The sequence below is a fragment of the Carassius auratus genome, chromosome 30, assembly GCF_003368295.1.
Source record: "Carassius auratus strain Wakin chromosome 30, ASM336829v1, whole genome shotgun sequence".
Lineage (NCBI taxonomy): Eukaryota > Metazoa > Chordata > Actinopteri > Cypriniformes > Cyprinidae > Carassius > Carassius auratus.
The window spans coordinates 14,093,970-14,114,946 of record NC_039272.1 but is presented as its reverse complement, the minus strand read 5'-3'; the positions used below and the strand labels follow the sequence as shown (position 1 = coordinate 14,114,946).

At 36.0% G+C, this 20,977-nt stretch overlaps 1 protein-coding gene across 2 annotated transcripts; it reads left to right on the top strand.

Moving 5' to 3' along the window:
- The first annotated feature begins 43 nt into the window (after positions 1–43).
- On the top strand, positions 44–20,859 carry npdc1b (neural proliferation, differentiation and control, 1b). 2 transcript variants are annotated; one of them, XM_026211509.1, is made up of 9 exons: positions 44–391; positions 11,625–11,771; positions 16,510–16,605; positions 17,558–17,767; positions 17,893–17,959; positions 18,056–18,140; positions 18,229–18,305; positions 19,102–19,201; positions 19,354–20,859. In XM_026211509.1, exons 1-9 carry the CDS (start codon positions 307–309, stop codon positions 19,429–19,431), a joined length of 945 nt encoding a protein of 314 aa, XP_026067294.1. In that variant the 5' UTR covers positions 44–306; the 3' UTR covers positions 19,432–20,859. The 2 variants fall into 2 exon arrangements, with proteins under 2 accessions (XP_026067294.1, XP_026067295.1); XM_026211510.1 differs by having other exon boundaries at positions 48–391; positions 16,513–16,605; positions 19,354–19,598.
- The last annotated feature ends 118 nt before the right edge of the window (positions 20,860–20,977 follow it).

Here is a 20,977-nt window from a genome sequence, read left to right as displayed (position 1 = left end):
ATAATATATTTAGAGGGGACCGAAAGTATCCTGACGTGATGACGACATAGTTTTACGTAGCCTGGGTCCTCAGCTCAGCTCGTGGTATTTTCTCGCTCAGAGAGAGAGAGAGTTCATCTCGAGCAGCGCACAGGCAGGCATCAGTATCAGCATCGGCGGTGGACGCGCACCGAATGATCTTCTCACATCTTACCGACTGCACACTTAAGTGTCATTGCTCAGATATTACAGTCAAAGGTTTTTAACAACTGTGGGACGGGGGAATGATAAACCCCAGATCCCCGGGCCGTTGTACTGTTCGTAAGGATGCGATCACTGAGCCCACCGTGGGCCTCGCTACTCACCGAGGCTTTCCTCATCACAACAGTCGCCGTCAGCGCTGCAATGGCAGGTGAGATACGCTTAATTAAACTTGTTTTATGATTAACATGATGCCAGACTGATATCTGGGATCAAACAAATTTCTGTGCTGCCACATCGTGGGGATGTGTTTTGTATATTTTTGTACACGTGCACAAAAGGTGTTTGTAGAAGTCATATAATTAGAGTATTCAAGTATCTTTGAATCCGATGTAATTAAGATAATTAATAGTAGTAGAATGTTTTTGCTTGCGTTCAGTGACTGAGGATTTTTCATATTAAATGAATTCATGATTCTTAGAATTGGCTTTGATTTAAATAAATTATTCTGCTTTTTGAAAAACATTACATTTGAACTCTATATGAGATGTAATAAGATGTTATGGTACAGGGAGAAGAGGTGCTCTGTGACGCAGGTGGGAGAGATGTGGACACATGTCTGTCCATTTTGGGAAATGTGCGACTCTTGGGTGCATTCACATTGTGTCTTGATGTCATCATGAGTTTCCCACTATGCACTTAAGATATGCCGTTAATGTCCTGGTAGCGTCATCGCATTTATTGACATGGACACCCCAAGGGCTATTCTTTAACCCCTCAGTGTTGTGTAATGGAAACGGGCTATCAACAGACAGGAATGAGAACTCCAGACCCTGCCACGTTCCTCCTGCCACTCAGGTCTGGGCTATAAATAAGAACAATAAGAATGCAGAACATGACAGCCACTAGAGTCCCTCAAACCACAGGACCAAAGACCATCTGGAAACTCAAGGAAAAAGCTAAACCACAAAGGACTTTTTTTTCTCCTTTTTTTTTTTTTTCATTGTGCAATACCTTGTACTCACATCTGATTCTTACTGGGATATTTATTTAATTCCTGTTGTATATTTTCAGCAGCTGAAAGGATAAAATATTACAGAATACACACACACAAAAAAATGTATTACCTTTAATATGTCTATATTTCTAGGGATGCCTAAATCCCCCAACATTTTGAAATGATTAGATTTCCTTTTTAAGAGGCCAACAAGAAGCTGTTTTCTTTTCTTTCTTTTTTTTTTTAAATTGGTGCTACACAACTAGAGAAAACAGAAAAAGGGTTGTGGTGAAAAAATGGTAAACCTCAACATCCATAATGCACTTTTGTGTATTTTGGTTTTGAGTTTGATTAGACTATTCAGCTACAAACATGCTATGTGTAGATTTTACAAAAGCCCTGGAGCTGTCAACGTTTTTGCTGATAAAAAAAAAAAAAAACGGGCATATCTTGGTGCAGGTGACACGGTAAATGAATACACATTGTTCATTTATTTATTATATGAACATTGTAACAATACAAAAAAAAAAAAACTGGTTTAAAAAAAACTCTTAAAAAATACAGTGACTGTGACCGTGTTAGATGATATTTAACCAGAAGCGAAGACATTTTATTTAGGCTTTTGTGAGTTTCCAGGGCTTTGCTCACACTGTAAAGGAGCTGTGAACTTGATAATTGACCATCTAATAAGAAAGAAGACAATTTAAGTAACCTTCAAAAATGTGTGCTCTAAATGGCTCTTCTTTCAGAGAACTTGTATAGAAGCAGTTATGAAACCAGAGAGAATATAGATCTTTTAGATGCGAAGGAAAGAGGTAGGTGTTGTTGCTATTGCTAAAGAGATGAATGAAAAGAAGAAACCATGAGAGAAATAACTGAATGGCAGTTCAAGGGGCTACACCAAATAATATAAGAATAATACACTGAGTAAAAGGACTTAATCCATTGATCTGGTTTGCCAGTGTACATTTTTATGTTATATATCCTTAAAGGAACACTTCAGCCAAAAAGTCACCCTCAGGCTATCCAAAATGTAGATGAGTTTGTTTGTTGACCAGTGAATTATCATCAAGCAGCTGATAAAAATATTGCATTAATTCACAAGTAATCCACATGTCTCCAGTCTATCAATTAACATCTTGTGAAGCAAAAGCGGCTTAAGATATACCTGTAATAGAGAATTAATTACAATAAACTAAGTTTATTTTTCCTACTCCACTGACATAGTTTTTCTTAAGCATCCAAATTATTTATATATAAAATATATTATTAGAACAAATTGACAAAAATACTGATTAATGTATATATATATATATATATATATATATATATATATATATATATATATATATATATATATATATATATACTTTTTTTTTTTTTTTTTTTTTTTGCAGTGTATGAAATGTATTTAGAATTATTCCAGGCGTGTGGCTCAAGGCCTTTATTTAAGCACCCAGAAGTCGTGTATCTAAAGAGATTAATGCAATTAATATCTGAGTCTGGCTTTCTGGTGCTTGCCTTTTGCTGATGTTGCTTCCTGTACAAGATGCTCTGATTTAATACCTGGAGCGCATGAAGTCTTTCTCATTTCCAGTTTGTCTCTCTCTCTTTTTATCAGCTTCTCTCTGTGTCTAACTGCTCCCTGTGTGTTTGAGTTGTGATCGCACATGTCTGCATGAGTTTGTGTGGCTTCATGAAGTCACGTCAGACTTAAGCTGCCTTGAAAGAGGGTGAGATGGTTAAAGCAGCCCGTCGGGTTGACTATAATCCTTGTGCGCTCGTCATTTTAATCTTGCTTCAAAGTAGAAACCTAAATCTAAAATTTGCACCGCACCACTTTGAGAGTGAAGAGATCTGCCGTCAAGTTGAGTGTTTTTCTCTTGTGCTTTATAATCGTTGTGTATATTTTAACAGCTGGAGAGATGTCTGGTATGAGAAGTATAATTCAGTTGTTCTGCCAACTCTTCATTGTTTCAGCTTTGCTGCTTTCTTTTGTTGTAAAAATGGGACACAATAGAGAAATGTGTTATTGAGACTCAAAGGTTACAGCTGCCACTCAAGAATGGCTCCATAAAAATCATCCATCATGATTATTCTCAAACTGTCTCTTATGCTGCTTTCTTTCATTCTAAGCTATTATTCTCTTTTTTCTTTCTCTGTTCTTTCCCCTCTCGCCTTCATTTTTTGCATTCTTCATTACTTGTTTTTGCTTATCTGTTTTCTGTTTGTTTCATGTTTTTCTCTCTCTTTTAACCCTCAAGAGACCCACTGCAGCAAAAATTGCTTCATGTTTAAGTAATGAAATACCTGTTCTTCACTAAATATGGGTGAACAGCAGCTCACACATTGACATGTATCATAGCAACATGTTTGACAGGAAAATATTTAGTCACAATCTCCCAGCAAAAAAAAAATTGCAACATTGCAAAAATTAAAAAAGAGAAAAAAGCAAAATTTAATAGATTTCAAAGATCATTTTTCCAAACCATTTTCAGCAGAGCATGATGCAGTTTAGAGAACGTATTATTAGGGTTGCTGCTGAGATATACATATATAGCTCAGAACACCTGTGCTATAGACCTCTAAATAAGGATTCTGAGCTAATTTAAAGGGAAGTCAGCGAGGTTTGGGAATGATCCCAGGATTATGAAATGTTAGGGAGTATTAGAGGAACATAAATATCAACTGAAAAGTCTTTCTTATGAAAGAAAAAGGTATCTGTATGCACTACTGTTCAAAAGTCTAGGGTCAGAAAGTTTTTTTTTAAATGTTTTTAAAATATTTTTTTAAATAAGATTTTTCATGCTTCTAAACAAAAGACCGCAATGTTTTGTAATATTATTAAAATTTAAAATATATATTTTTTATTTTATTATATTTTATTTGTGAATTTTGTTCATTCAATTCAATTTCAGTTCAATTTCTTTTAATGTGATGACAAAGCTATATTTTCATGACTCATGTCTTCATTGTCACAGGATCTTTCAGAAATAAGTCTAATTTACTGATTTACTGCTCAAGACATATTATTATTATTAATATTAACTCGACTGAAAATTGAAATTCATAATATATATATATATATATATATATATATATATATATATATATATATATATATATATGAAAACCATAATTTCAGGATTCTTTGATGAATAAGAAGTTCAGAATAACTATATTTATTTTAAATATAAATCTTCTGTAACAGTATTTGTTAAGCTTTTATTGCTAAATCACTTTTAAAGGCAAAAAATTTACTACTTATGTAAAATAAATTCTTTACTCTCCATCTCATAATGTGGTAATCAGTCATCCAGGAAAATTGTTAACAAAGATTCATGTAGGTTTATTATGTAATAAAATAATTTCCCATGTGTATGAAATTGTCAGGATTTAAAGCAACTTTCTCTCTATGCTTAATTAAGATGTTCTCCGTGACATGAGACACCCTTAAAAATTTTCTTATATCCTGACGCTGATATAGTGCATGTGTGAAATCTCTCTGGCTCCTTTTTAAAGGATCAATACAGTGTGTGCAGAGTGGCTGGAGTGATGCACATGTGTCGGATAAGGTCATGCTCACCTGAGAATGCTCTCTCTCCTTGTTTGAACAATGGTGGCTCATCTCTCTGCAGTCCATAATGATTTTAGATCTAGATGCAGAGGTGTTATCCTTGAAATAGCAAATTCTGTGATAAGCTTAGTCAAGGACAGAATATGTAAGAGAGGAAGTTTTGCATTGCACATAAATGTACATATTTTAAGTGTTCATATTGTCAGACAGACAATTATAGATGCATGTCATGTTTTTTACTGCACATTGTTGATTAATTGGATAATTACGTTTCCCCTCTAAGTGACACAATGGATTTCACCTCATTACTAATTTAGAAAGAAGACTGGCCACCTAATGTCTGCTCTGAATAAGACAAATGTATTCACACATGAGCACCAGTCTGAGGCCAGGAAACAGACGTGATGTAAGAGTGTGAGGTGGCTAAAAAAAGAAGATGTTTCATTTTTTAAGATATTCATAGTTCACCGTGGCAGCAGCTGAGGAAAGAATACTATTTCTGGAGACAACTCTAACTAAATGGGCTTTTTCATTGTGTTCAGACTAGGGATATGCCGGTATCAAATTTTCCTGTTGCAATTAATTGCTAATGCTTTTATCACCGTATACGGTATTGTCACGATATTATGAAATATCAGTGGTCATAATACAGTATAACAGGTTAAATAACTTTTTTCTTATAACAAAAATAACTGAACATTTAAATACAATAAAGCAATACAGAAAAATATAAAGTTAAAAGTTTTATACAGATTAAAGTGATTAAAGACAAATCGGTATCACTTTACAATAAGACTTCATTAGTTAACCTTTAACATTCACAATAAGCAATAGCTACATTTGCTACAAAAGTTATTCATTTTTGTTAAAAAATTAACACAGCTGCAACTTTCGATTTTAACAACATGTTATTAAATATTGGAATACCTAAGATTACTGAATGTTCAGAAGAACTCTGAATTTCATTGGCAGTTTATGTTAACTAATGAATTAACTAATGTTAACTAATGAAGCCCTAATGTAAAGTGTGAATGAACAATAAAGAATCAAAACACTTTCAAACAATATCTAGGGCATGTTGTAGTCCAGATTAAAAAAAAAAAAAAAAAGTTTGAAAATAAATAGGCTGTTTTTGTATTTGTAATTGGAGCTGTGATGAAGATAATAGCAAATCCACAAAATCTGAATGGCTATTTGAAATGATTTAAATATGTTTTAGAAAGTAGTGCAGCTGCTTTATTTATCGGTTTCCAGGGTAAGGGCTGCATTTTCTGCAGTTAAGTGCCATCTGCTGTCAGAGAGTGAATGTGCTTTCATTCAGCTCGTCTCTGACTTGTTCCTCCATGTGCTCCTCATGCATGCTTGTTTACATCAGAACGCAAATGCGTCTTTCAAGCAGCATACAGCGGTGTTGTGCATTTTGACCAGCTGATGGGAAAATTATTCTTAAAATGCATTCAAATTCTGGGTAATTTGTAATGTATAATTATTCACGGTGTTTAGAAGTGCCTACGATAGCAATATTGTGCATATTCATTACCGTGAAATATCGCATTACCCGAATACTTGCACGTCTAGTTCAGAGTCGGTCAATAATAATGTTAATAAACATAAATTTGTGTCGCAACACCGTTATATATTTATAGCAGATGTTGTGTTTCTCTGTCTACATGTGAAAAAATGAAAAAAAAACCAAAAACAATTCTAACCTTAACATTTTGAACAGTACACTATAATATCCAATCCTTATTTTCTACATTTATGTATTCCATTGTCCTTCTTCACTTTTCGGTAAGGTACTTTTCCCATAGCTGCAAAATATGCAATTCAACTTTTAAGCAGTTTACAAGGAAAGGATTAGCATAAAACCTCTGGAAACAGGGAAAATACTTAAATGATGAGAAGTGACAGGACTGTAACCATTTATTTTGCTCTGTTCTCTTACAGTATAAGTCAGCTTGAAATGTGGATTTGCATTGACTTGCTGCAATGTTATTTCTAACATTTCACAAATCTTTTTTTTTTGACATTTCACAATGAGAGAATTCAAGGCACTCATCAAGAAAAAAAAAACGCAGCTCTGTTCTCTGCTCTGTCCCCTTCCAGTCAGCTTGTCATGTCACATAGAGCACAAAGCTCTTGAGACTGACAACATGCAGTCCACACTGCTTCAGTGCGTTTTTCAAACTTTGTATTGAGATGCAAGTTTACATAAAGGGAGTTCTGATAGACTGTCGTAGTCTGGAGCAAAGAATAACAACATTATTCCTTTTTCTGTTGTGTTTGCTGAACGGTGTTGCTAGGCAAATGAAGATTCATAAGACATCCAATTGAAGTTCATTGGAAAAATAGTGACAGTATAAAGGAGATTTAGATATGTTGCATCTGTATAAAGCTTTCATGGCTTTGTCGATCCAAACTAAAAAGATGAACAAACCTACCTTACAACACTGGTGGATGGCAACTTAATTCAGCATGTCCATTTATTCTGCAAGACTTTCGTTAATCTTCGGAACACAAATAAACATTTTTGATTGAATTTGAGAGCTCTCTTACACTCCATAGATGGCAAAGATATTACCCCGATAAATGCACCAGAACGAAGGTCTTTTGGGTTTGGAATGACATGAGGAATTAATAACAGAATTTTCATTTTTGGGTGAACTATCCCTTTAAACAGTTAATCAAAATTATCTTTTTAAAGAAAAATGATTATTAACCATTATTTTTGTTTGGTATTTTTTTTTTTTTACATTGTCAGAATTATTTCACTGTAACCACACATCAACTTGCATTATTTGGTCACAGGTTTAGTTGCAAATGACCACATGAAAGAAGTAAACCACTGAACATAAAAAAAAAAAAACCCTGGTATTCACATACAGTGGGTCCAGGAAGTATTCAGACCCCCTTGAATTTTTCACTCTTTGTTATATTGCAGCCATTTGCTAAAATCATTTAAGTTTTTCCTCAATGTACACACACAGCACCCCATATTGACAGAACACAGAATTGTTGACATTTTTGCACATTTATTAAAAAAGAAAAACTGAAATATCACATGGTCTTAAGTATTCAGACCCATGAGCCAGGAGTCTTTTTGGGAAAGAAGCAACAAGTTTTTCATGCCTGGATTCCTCCTTGCAGATCCTCTCCAACTCTGTCAGGTTGGATGGTAAGCGTTGGTGGACAGCCATTTTCAGGTCTCTCCAGAGATTCTCAATTAGGTTTAAGTGAGGGCTCTGGCTTTTTGGTCCAAAATTGGAGGTTATTTTCAGGGTTTCTAAGTAACCATAGTAACTTGCCCCCTGAAGATAACCTGCTCCACAGAAGGTTATGTTCCAGGGTTATTTCACTTCAGCGCAGGTGTGATCTACTGACGATATATATATTACTCTATATTAGATCTACTGATGAGCCTTCAGTGGGTATTACGGATAGCATAACATTATATAATATTATATATATATATATATATATATATATATATATATATATATATATATATATATATATATATGAACAAAATATTTTCCTCGCTTGTCATGTGACCATTAACCATCATCAGTGAATGTTGAACATGCAAATATGCTGTTAAATTATTAAATTATTGCAATATTAACTTAAAATCCCATGTTCTTATTTGTTAAAGTCAATAAGTTAGTTTAAATGATTTTAGCTGACAAAGAAGTTTGGGAATCCCTGTTTTAGAGTGATGGTAAATTATGCAAACACCTTCTGTATTTAAAATACAATATGCCAAAGAACAACTCTGTTTTTAGCTAAATCTAGAAATTGTCCTTCTGTCAGTGATGTTTTGGGGCCTGTTTCATTCTGTCCTAGAAGAGTGTCATCTTTACTCTGCACTACATGACTGGGTCACCTTGAGGCATGTCTGAACCGTGGCCGTGTGTGATCGTGATCTATTTCCCTTCATTTCTAACTAAAAAGCCTTACAAAACTGCAACAGAACTTCTTGTCTGGGTCAAGTATGTGCAAATCTACATATTTGAAAATATCAACTAGTCATCTGGATCTCTAAAGGATTAGCTGGCTAATTGGTCTTAAGGAAGCCCTGTAAAATTTGAGAAGTCTAGTTTAAAGCATTATTTTTTATGTGTGTTTTAACATGGCTGATTGAAATGAAACAGAACAGAAAAAGAAAGAATAGAAACAGTTATATTTATCTTGACACATCTTTATGTATCTTGTTCTACATTCACATGGTTTGATTGAGATGGTCACATGCAGATGCATTTGTGATAGCCATCACCATATGTGGTGAGGAAGTGATGTAGAAAGAGATGCTTACATTGTTGTGTTTTTTATGAGTGATAAAGTGCAGGAAATGAGTGTGTGTTTGTGCAGCAGTATACATAATTGTGCCTATATGTGTGATTGAGAGGCTTTCACATAAAAAAAAGCTTATGTTCCTCTCTTAATGAAATTAAGATCCGAAACTGATAGACAACGTTGAACAGCTGTGCTTTAAACTGTTGTGTGCATCACTTCTAATGCAGTGACAATAAAATATTCTGGTAAAAACCATCACTGTTGATGCGTTGGAGGTTCAATGAGTCACTTAATGGGCAGTTCCAGTAAAAGGAAAATTGCAAGGCAATGATTTTTGGTTTGAGCTTTGAAATCAATAGCAATTAATTTGGTGACACAGATCTGTTCATGAATCTAAAAACAATGTGGTACATATGGGAAGAATACATTTAGGCATTTTGCACAGTTCTTTTATATTGCATATTGCAATAAATTATTTTGAAACAATACAAATTTGATAACATATCGTCAATTGTTGTGTTTTATTTCCTTCACTGTGTCCAATGACTGGCTCTGGTTCAGAAGAGTTCATCCACGCCCCCTTTTCAAATGCTGCTTTGGCAGTGACTCATACCTGATGATGTCACACCTACTCAGTTGCCATAGCAGTTGTTATGGAAACAAGAGCCAAGGTTTCAGTGGCTGAGTCTTTCAGAAGTAGAATTCAAGGCTGTGTATAATGATGATTTTACCATACATAAGAGGTGTTCTTATAGCCACAGTGTGCAATGAGGTGCCAAAATTTCCCATAGGCTTGTCAGAATCATTGTAGTGCATGGCTTTGAATGGATTATTGCATTTATAAATCAGAATCAGATTCAGAAATTGCTTTATTGCCAAGTATGCTTGCGCATACAAGGAATTTGTTTTAGTGGCATAAGCTTCCAGTACATAGAGACAGCAACACACAGACAAAAGAAAAAAATATATTATTTGCAAATAAATAAGTGTATAAACAATTGTGCTATAAATGATAATGGAATAGGATTGAGTAAGATGCAGGGATGTTCTAGGATGGAGGGGTAACAAATTAATATAAGGATACTGCACGTTTTTATTAAATAAGTGGGGAACATTTAACTGTTCATGAAGTAGATTGCCTGGGGGAAGAAACTGTTCTTGTGCCTGACTGTCCTGGTATTTGCAGCTCTGAAGCGCCCTTTTCCTCACTCTGAATGTATACAGTTCTTGAAGGGTGGGCATGGGAGTACCAATAATCCTTTAAGCAGTATGAACCGTTCTCTGTAGTCTTCTGATGTCTGATTTTATAGCTGAACCAAACCAGACAGTTATTGTACAAAGGACAGACTCAATGACGGCCGAGTAGAACTGTTTCAGCATCTTCTGTGGCAGGTTAAACTTCCTCAGCTGGCGAAGGAAATACAACCTTTGTTGGGCCTTTTTCACAAGGGAGTCAATGTGATTGTCCCACTTCAGGTCCTGAGAGATGGTGGTTCCCAGGAATCTGAATGACTCCACTGCAGCAATAGGGCAGTTCATGATGGTGAGTAGGGGGAGTGCAGGGGGGTTTCTTCTGAAGTCCACAATCTTCTCCACTGTTTTGAGCGTGTTCAGCTCCAGGTTGTTAAGACTGCACCAGACAACCAGCTGCTCAACCTCTTGTCTTTAAGCAGACTCGTCACTGTCCTGGATGAGGCCGATGACTGTAGTGTTGTCTGCAAATTTCAGGAGCTTGACAGAAGGATCTTTAGATGTGCAGTCATTGGTGTACAGCGAGAGGAGCAGTGGGGAGAGAACACATCCCTGAGGGGCACCAGTGTTGGTAGAGCAGCAAACTAAGCATCGGCGCCATCAACTATCGGTGCCGATTAATCAGCAAAACGATACATCGGTCGACCTCTTGTCGTCGACACATAACACATCACCATTAAGCTTTACAATCTCCTCCAACAATGTTTGTAAGAATGATTCTTGCACTTGTGGTGTTATGATGAAAATTTGGTTAGCATGGATACCTGCTGACAATCAGTGGGAGAGAGACACACTACTATCTCGTACGTTATTTGATATTTGTGGGTGTTGGATCTCCTCTGCACTTCGACCTGCTGCCCCAGTTCTGCCCTCAGCAGCAGTGCCCACATACAGTTGCACTGCTGGTTTATTGATCCACTGTTGTTCCTGAGCTCTCCATCATAACAATAACAAGACACAATACACAGAGAGAGCTATTCTTACATAATCAGCCTTATTACTGTTAGCTCTTTATGCAATTATTCTGTATGACATGTTTTGTTGTACAAGTGGACGCTAAGCGATACTATGTGAGGATCACTCAAGCTGGGGCTCGCTCTCTGAGGCATCTCAAGTTAGACTGAGAGAACCAAGAGAATTTTGTTCTTCCGCTTGCATCTTTTTAATGTAATTTTTGGGTGAAATAATTCATTTATGTGAGTTATTTATAGTTTTGCATTCACGGATTCAGATATCAGCAGTCAGGCCATTTTGACAATTGGAAAAACAATGGTCATTAACGTGAGGCAAACTCACTAATCAGTGTCTTTGTCTTTTCTTTTATAGTTGTGGGACATTGTCCTCGGAGTTTGGACTGTGCCCGGGAACGACGGCACTTCTGCCAGCCCGGCTCTTCACACTGCGGCCCATGCCTAGACCCTTTTGTTGAGAACAAACGAGGGAAGTGTGTGATCAGGAGACGAAATCACCCTGGTGAGTACCGAGTCCTACAAAAGTGCCTTTCAGAAAAGTCCGTTCACTTGACAGGCATATTTTCAACAGCTCTGGGCAGCTATTTCAGACATGCAAAACCAACTTCTATCTAACTGAATTGAATTTGGTCAAATAAAATATTTTTTTCAAATAAAGTGCTGTTAAATTGTTTACATTCCATGAATTTAATTTCATTAATTAGACATGCTTTTTTTTATTAATAAAACCTTTAAAACAGAATTAAAATAGAAAAAAAAACTGAAATTGGAAGAAAATAATACCAATTTCATAGGGCCCTTGATGTTGATTCTAATTATAAAATAGCTTTTAAGAAGAATTTAATTCAGGTTGGTCCATGAACATGCTTAATCCCAAGCATGCATCTCAGGAAGCTGACTTTCTATGAGTACTTTAGCTTCTAATGCATTGACACGATTGCTTTACCAACTGGTGATTAGCTCTTTTTAATTAGAAAGTGGACTTTTTCCACCATGTTGTGTGCTGCACTTTTTCCCCATTCAACGTAATATTATTAAACCATCTTGGTATACCATCTTTGATCGTACACACATTTTACAGGTTTGTTTTGCCAAATGTTTTTGTAGCAGCAATGAAAACGGTTTACAGCGATTTTGTCAGATAGATTCACATGCTAATCTGATGCATAGTATTTCAAAATGTAAGGAAGCATTTTCAGGGTTCCCCATCATATGCATTGGACTGCAGTGGAAGACCTGTCACTCCTCGCAACCTTCCAGTCTGGCTTCCCTCTCGCCCTCTCCCACCCACACATTGCTGCAGATGCAAAAGGAAGGAGGGGGGCTAATGAAATAATTCAGGCGGTCTCATTCTACACTGCAGTGGTGGGGATTGACAAATGCTGCTTTAGCTTGAACCATACCAGCAAGCAGCACTTAGATGTAAATATCCACAAGCATTTCATTTTTGTTTTCAGCCACAAAAAAATAAAAATAAAATTAATCTTGTCTACAACCTTGAAGATTATTGATCGATAGTTTGATTGGAATTAAACAGTGTTGTTGTCGACATCTAATCGATACCATTCAACAGGCAGGAGTATAAACAGTGACCTTTTCTTCTTCCTATTTTAACTCGCTTTCTTTTCTATAGTTCATTTAGGAGACCTTAAAGGCCTTACACATTTTTCACACACCCTTTTGTTAGACTGATATAAAGAGTGCAAGGATGTGTTTCAGGGAGTGATGAATGGCTGTATGAGAGAGGTTGTGTGGAAAGCCCTTATTTGGAAATAGCTAGGGCATGCATTATGTACATTCTTAAACAGTGGATACATGCTCCTTCACTTACAGTAGAATATTCTGGATTCATCTAATAAAGCATGGCAGAAATTTTGACATGAAAAACCTTTTCACACAAGAACACTTTTTAGTGAATGAGACCCATAAGGAATTGCATAAGTTATGAAAGAGGTTTTACACACAAATATGTCTGTACACATTTAGTAAATGAACCACTACATAGAACACTGAGTTCAGTTTAGAGTGTTTTTTTTTGTAAAAAAAGAAAAAAGAAAAAGACTAAATATATTTATCCATAAAAATTGAAATTTTTTATTGATGTGTTTAGTTTTGTGTTAATTTATGTGTTTAATTATGCAAGTATACAAATATAAATCATGAAAATTGAACTTCCCATTATCCAGTCTAGCTATTGATGAAATTACGAGGTCACTAGACCAAATTGTAACCCTTAACTGTGTAGCCCACAGCAAACAAAAGCTTTTTTCAACATTATTTGGAGTGGAAAATAAATAATCTGTCACTTTTAAATAAATTTAGCTCATAGTGGTAAAAATAGATCTTTCATGGTTGAATGGCTGAAGCGTCTCTGTCTCTCTCTGTCACACACATACACACACACCCTCCCTCTCTACCATACAGCAGACCGACTGACCAAATCTACCTATACTCACTGCAGTGCACACACTCATGGATTCTGCAGTGCATAAGAACACTTAAGCATGCAAATGTTTAGTGTTCATAAATATAGCAGTATGGCATGCAGATTTTACCCAATGCAATACAAACTATGCCAAGATATATGTCATATTCCTTGGTGCATTATTATTTTACTTACCTTATCAGTTCCCACTTTACATAGTTCAATAACTGACCTGTGACAGTGATAGGTTTAACTCTAAGATAAGATGCAGTTTCATGCGTATATACAATTTGCAAATACACTACCAGACAAACATTCAGGTCCAGTAAGACTTTTTGCTTGATTTTTTAAAAAAACTAACACTTTTATTTAGCGAGTTTGCATTTAATTGGTCAAAAGTGACTGTAAAGGAATATTGGTAATAAATGCTGTTCTTTCTATTTTGAACTGATTTAAACATGGGTAATGATTAGAAAGGTTTCTTGAGAACCAAATCAACATAATACAATTATTTCTAAAGAATGTTGTTATGTCAGCACAATGTCCACTAGGCCAACAGAAAACACGTCTTTTAAACCGTAATCATATTTCACAGTAGTAAATTTTTACTGTTTTTGATTAAATAAATCAGCCTTGGTGAGCATAAAGGACTTCTTCCAAATATATGACCTGGACCACTAAACCAGTCTTAAAAGGTTAGTTCAGTGGTTTTCAACCTGTGGTCCGCGGCCCACTGGTATTGCAGGTGGGCCGCCAATTATTTTCTGTTAATTTCCAGTCCATTCTAGGGCTGTGCGATTAAAAGAAAACGTCCTAAAATCACGATTTGAGCGTGCGCATATGCCTAACTCCAGGTTCACACACTGTCTGTGATGCGCCTTTTTTCTGAGCCAATGTTGACGGATTAGAGCGTTCTCACTGCGGTAAAAGGCTAGAATTAAAAACGTGCGAAAATAATTCATGTCTAACACATGAGCATAGAGTGAATTTGTTAGTGAACAGGATGCAGTTTAAGTGAGAGGAGACACGTTTTAAGTGTGCACACTCTCTCCTCGCAAAGCAGCGTGTATCTGAGCAAGCACGACCGGTTTTGTGACAGAGCAAAGGAAATCTGCTGCGAACAGAGAGATTCGCACTCGTGCATTATTTTAATGTGCTTTCGCGTTATATTTATGCGCTCTCACTGCTGACCGCATACACATACTGTATACACACTGCAAACACCTGAGGCACCGCTACAATTAATGAGCTCTATGAACAATGCATGGCAAAAAAGAAAAAAAAGTCCCTGTATACAGGATTTTTTTTTTATTTATTTTTTTTGGCACAAGTCTATACATTTTTTTACATCTTCACTATAGTGATAATTTTGACTTATGTCTGTTCTAGAGATGTTACAACTTTTTGATAAAGCTTTGATTGGTTTTCTTTTGGAAATATGTTTCAAATTAATCCTGAATGCATTTATGACTGTAAAAGCACAATTGCAAAATTGATCAAAAAAATCGCGATAGTTTTTTTTTTTTTTTTTTTTTGTCCATATCGCACAGCCCTAGTTTATTCAATAAATATAGTTTAAAATCTAGCTTCTGAGTACTAAGTTATTAACCCAACAATAGCGGGGTCAGTTAATTTTTTTGAAGTGGGCCGCGCAAACATATGTGTTTGGTTGTGTGGGCCGCGAGTTGAAAAAGGTTGGGAACCACTGGGTTAGTTCATCCAAAAATGAAAATAATCCCATAAATTACTCACCTTCTTCTTTCATACAGTTATTTAAAAAATTGTCTTTGATCTTTCAAGCTGTTTGATGCCACTCAGCGGGTGTTGCACTGCATCGGTTCATGAGAAGTTTAATAAAAAGCTCATCCTTTAAAAAAAGGTGTTTTTGTAAGAAAATATCCATATTCAAAACATAATACCATATTTTGGACTATAAGTCGCACCTGAGTATAAGTCGCATCAGTCCAAAAATACGTCATGATGAGGAAAAAACATATATAAGTTGCACTGGACTATAAGTCGCATTTATTTAGAACCAAGAACCAAGAGAAAACATTACCGTCTACAGCCGTGAGGGGGCGCTCTATGTTTTCAGTGTAGACCACAGGACCACTGAGCAGCATAGAGCGCCCTCTCGCGGCTGTAGATGGTAATGTTTTCTCTTGGTTCATTTCTCTTAGTTCATTTCTCTTGGTTCATGTCAAATTAATTTTGATAAATAAGTCACACCTGACTATAAGTCACAGGATCTGCCAAACTATGAAAAAAGTGCAACTTATAGTCCGGAATATACGGTAATCATTTTAATCTAACTTGTGCTCACTGATGTAAAACAAAAGCAGTTCTGGGGGAATGTGGTATGAGGTCAGCTTTGCACATACGGCGCTCAGAAGTGACGCACGCAGAAATGCGAAGGAGAGATTAAAACAAAATAACTGTCACTAATTAGAAATGCAAAACAAGGATTTGTAAAGAAGAATGTCAGAGGATTTCAATATAAGCCAAGAGGAGAGTGTTTTTACTTTGCTAAAGTAATGAAACTTTGCTTCCTTTGCTCCTGTTAACAAATGTTTGTTTTCATGAGACTCACTGACGCATACGCAACGCTAACCTCATACGTCATTCCCCCGGAACTGCTTCCATTTTACATCAGTGAGCGCAAGATAGATTATAAGTGATATTTTTCTTATAAAAACGCAGCGATTCACTATTGAAGCCCTTCGATAAACTGTTCACCCCCCGGAGCCAAATGAGACACTTATTTTTACTTTTTGTAAATCTCATGTTATTTCTCTGTCCCACTTTCTTGTCCTAGCAGTCAAGGTCAACCATCTCCCAGAGCTGGATGAAGAGATAGACGTTCTCTCTTCCATCATCAGCAAACACAGAGAATCAGAGATGAAACACTCAGGTAATGTAGCATGGCAATCCTGCTCACCCTTATGGCATTCCAAACCTGTATAACTTTCTATCTTTTGTAAGACATAAAAGGAGAAAGTATTTGTGCTCCTGTTTTCCATATATTGTCAAGTACATACTAAATGTGCACTGCAGTCTACTCAGGGTTTGTGTAAGAAGCACATTTCAATATTTATATATATATATATATATATATATATATATATATATATATATATATATATATATATATATATATATATATATAAAAAGCAATTGACCCTTTGTTACTGTTGCTATGTCCAACAACTCATGGCGCTCTCACGGATTATATCTTGTTTTCACATAGTCAGAAATGTATAGCAACACACCAAATTACAAGACAGCAGGTTACTTTAGATATGAAACAAGCTTTCAAATTATTATTATTATTTTTTTAATTCAAACAATAAATACCGTTTTGTGTCTTTTTGAAGTGTCATGAAAAATAAACATGAATAAACATCAGAAGGTCTTGTTTCAACAACTGAAAGAAATCTGCACGTGCAAGTTTAAGTTCACCAAAGTTAATCTACTCTCCTGTCTGGTTTGCTTGTTGGAGAAAATTGGCAGATTCAGCATTATAACTGGTCCGATTACCTGAACATAATTATAACTGGTCAGATTGCCTGTCAATCAAACTCCCTGCGAAGGGTGAATTGATAGCTTCCGACACAAATTATAAAGTTGTGTAGAAAAAGTGCATATTATTTCACCTTTTGTAACAACATACAGTTAAGCACAACATGAGGCATTAGTTTTTGTTATGTTTTTTGTGAATTATGCTACCATTATTTGCCACACATTCCACATCGTTAAAAAAAATAAAATAATAATAATAAAAACACAAAATAAAACAAAAAAACATTATAAATACAGTGTCTCTTTGTCTCTCTCTCATTCTTTTTTCAAATTATGTTCTTCAGCCCCCTCTCCAGCTGCTTCCAAAGCCCCTGAGGATCGATCCTGGCCAAGCAGTCAGCGTGGATCAGAGGCATCTCCTACTGCTGCTACATCAGAACAACCTCTGACAAGTGCCCTGACCACCAGCCCAGCCTCACACACTCCCTTTATCTCTGCTGTGCACAGTGCCCCCTTTATCATCCCGTACCCCTCTGAGGACCACTCTTTCATCAGTGCGTTATATATTGTTTGCTGATGTTTATAATTGTATATGGGTTTGTGGACTGTGTCTCTGCAGTGCTTTTCCTTCTTGCTTCTTCAACCTTTTCATGACAATCTTTTTAATTTTCTTTTTTAGTATTTTTGGGTGTGTTTCTCATGGTGGGCTCAGTTGCCATGGTCTTGACCGGAGTGTGTTGGGTCAGGTGAGATGTTATATAATCTTTACAAACCTTGTTGGTTCAAATACCTGCATGAATAAGTAGACATGAATGATACTGAAGATGATGCTTTCTTCCCAGGATGCAGAGAGGCAGTCATCTGGCCCAGAAAGTTGATTATCCTGCTTTTGGGTTAATAGGTGCCAGCTCTTATGATAGTGGCATGGTGAGTAGAGCATACATACACATAAAAAAAGCAAAGCATCATTCCTGCATGTGTTGTGATGCACACTCTCCTGTTACTCTGTTATTAGACTGGTGATAAAACACTTGCACAGAGTGCCCAGATGTACCACTTTCAGCTTCAGAAGCAGCAAATGATGTCACTCAAGTAAGTCATTGGCAAATAGAATAAATAATTTTATACTTTGAAAGATTTTTATTTATTTATTTATTTTACAGAAAATGTGTGAAATTTGTCAAACATGACAGTAAAGAATCAATAAATCAAATGTGGTTCTTTTGGAATTTCTGTCTCTATTCTATTTAAATTAGAATTGTATTTCTACTCTGTTTTTCTGCTCCAATGAAATTTCCATTAAATATTGTTGATAAGAAATGCTTCTGCAAATTTGTTCAAGATTTGGTTTGGCTCTGATGGATCATGTGACACTGAAGACTACAGTAATTGTTGCTGAAAATTAAGTGTTGCCATTACAGGAATAAATAGTAATAACATTTTAAAATATGACATTTTATTATATTTTGAGCCCATAATTTCAGCCTTAGCAAGAGACTTAAAAAAAAAAAAAAATCTACTCCATTTGAATTTAACAATTATTTTATTATCCACACAGTCATTTAACATGTAGGCCTTTATGAATAATGGAACACTGGAATATTATAAATTATTCATGAGCAACTTACATAACAGGTTATAGAGAAACAAAATGTATGCACACCATTAATAAAACAATTGAAAAAGCTCTTAAGTCTTTTTTTATTTGTACTTTTTTTGTGTGCATTTTAAAATATGTAGGTTAAAATGAAAGAATGTGATTTCCCATGAACATTTGGCTATAATTTATCGGGTTAAATACATCAGTCTATTTTCTGACCATGCACTGACATTATTTACGTTACTATTCAAAGCTCTCCTGCGCCTTCTGTGTTTTGTTATCATCCAGGCAACGAAATGATTCCAAGATTCCTGAGTCAGGAGCCACTTCAGATGAGGAAAATGAAGACGGAGACTTCACTGTGTATGAGTGCCCAGGACTTGCCCCAGTAAGTTTCTATACATAATACTGGGGGATCACGTATTGTCATAAATCACGACTCCTGCAGGTGAAATCGATGGTATTAAATGTAACCCACTGTGCTACAGTTTGAAGTCTCCTGTAGTGCCAATGTGTTTTAAAGTATCTTTCTCTTTCCAGACTGGGGAAATGGAAGTGAAGAACCCACTGTTCGATGACTCCACCTTTCATCTTCGCCTGCAGAGAAGTTACAACTGAACACGAGTACTCAGGGGACGCATCACGTCACGCATCACAGTGATGTGCTTTCCTCATCTGATCCATTCAGGCAAGGTCACAAAGGTCATCATGGTTCATCTGAGATCATTTTTCTTTTTTGCTGTTAAATACAAGTTGACACTGGTGTTGCAGCTTCCATCCATGAACAGAAAACGAAATGCACTGCAACACAGAGAGAAAGAATTCAACTTGTCAACATGTTGATTCACACATACACAAGCATCCTTTCTAAAGACCAGCCCCTTCGGACCAGGAAACTGCACTGTAGTACCTTTCAGTTTAACGGCAGATGTGTAATAACATTGCATGGATTTCTGACTAAGAGTTGCACTCATCCTGTATAATCACGCAGAGTTCCTGTTTCTTTCCTTACATCTTCTGGACCGGTTTGATAGTAATGTCCATTATAAACATACTGTACGTAAGAGACTGTGTATCTCCGAAAAGCTTTTGATACAAGCTCAAGACTCATTTAATATCAGGTCATTGCTGAGTTCTGTTATGACGTCTTCTGTAGTATATTGTGAGTACTGTGCAATGGAAAAGAAATTTATTTACAGCATTAACTGTTTGAACATATCTTGCCTGCGAACGCTTGTCATCTTTAGAATGGACGTGGAAGTTGACTCCCCTTGAGGAGCAACGTAAATTGTACAATTAGCATATTTTATGGTTTCTTCTACCAAATTCGTCTGTGACTGTATTTTTTTAAAATACCAATGGTGATTTTAATATTTTTTTATAATTGTGCTCACAAAAATAACCCCTAAATGATATTATGTAGCCGCTGTATAATCAGAATGGTCCTACTATGCATGATTTGAAGCTGTGAAATGAAGAAAGTCAGTGTGCATTTCTGGTTCATTTATAGAGCAAAAACACATGAAATTGGAGTTTTTGCATCACACCCTGATTTGCAGCGTAACATGTATATAGCTGCTCTTGTGTACAGGCCAGGATTCTCAGATCTATGTGTGTTAACCTCTATGCTAGATCACTAATGGTAACATGACATAGTTTGATTCCAGAGCGCGAGTCGCTCGCTGCTGTTTCTCAGGAAATCTGCCAATAGTAGCCGGTTTCTGTGCAGCATTTCCTTTCATTCCTGCAGGGGAAGTTCCTCTGGATCTTATACCTTTGAATCTTTTAGTCAAAAGCTGTGGCAGTGTTGTCAGTCTGTTAATGTTGCATTGGGGCAAAGGGAAGCCCTTCAAATTTGAACTCTAATTGTTATTTTACACAGTCATTGTGGGGGTGTTACCTCTGAAATGACCTACACTTTTCAAAAATAAGTCACGATGGTCTTTAGTTGAGCCCGATAAACTGTTTTCAGCTACTGAGATTGCCTGACATGCATGTAAAGATGAAATATATAAAAGAGGGAATAAATATTTATATCAGCTCAAATAATAGGGTCCTGTTTTCATTGATATTAAACCTACCAGGAGTTTTGGTCTGAAGGCATTTGCAGACAAACAACATGAGACGCTTACTTGAATCTTTTTATGTGCCTTTTCCAAAGGGT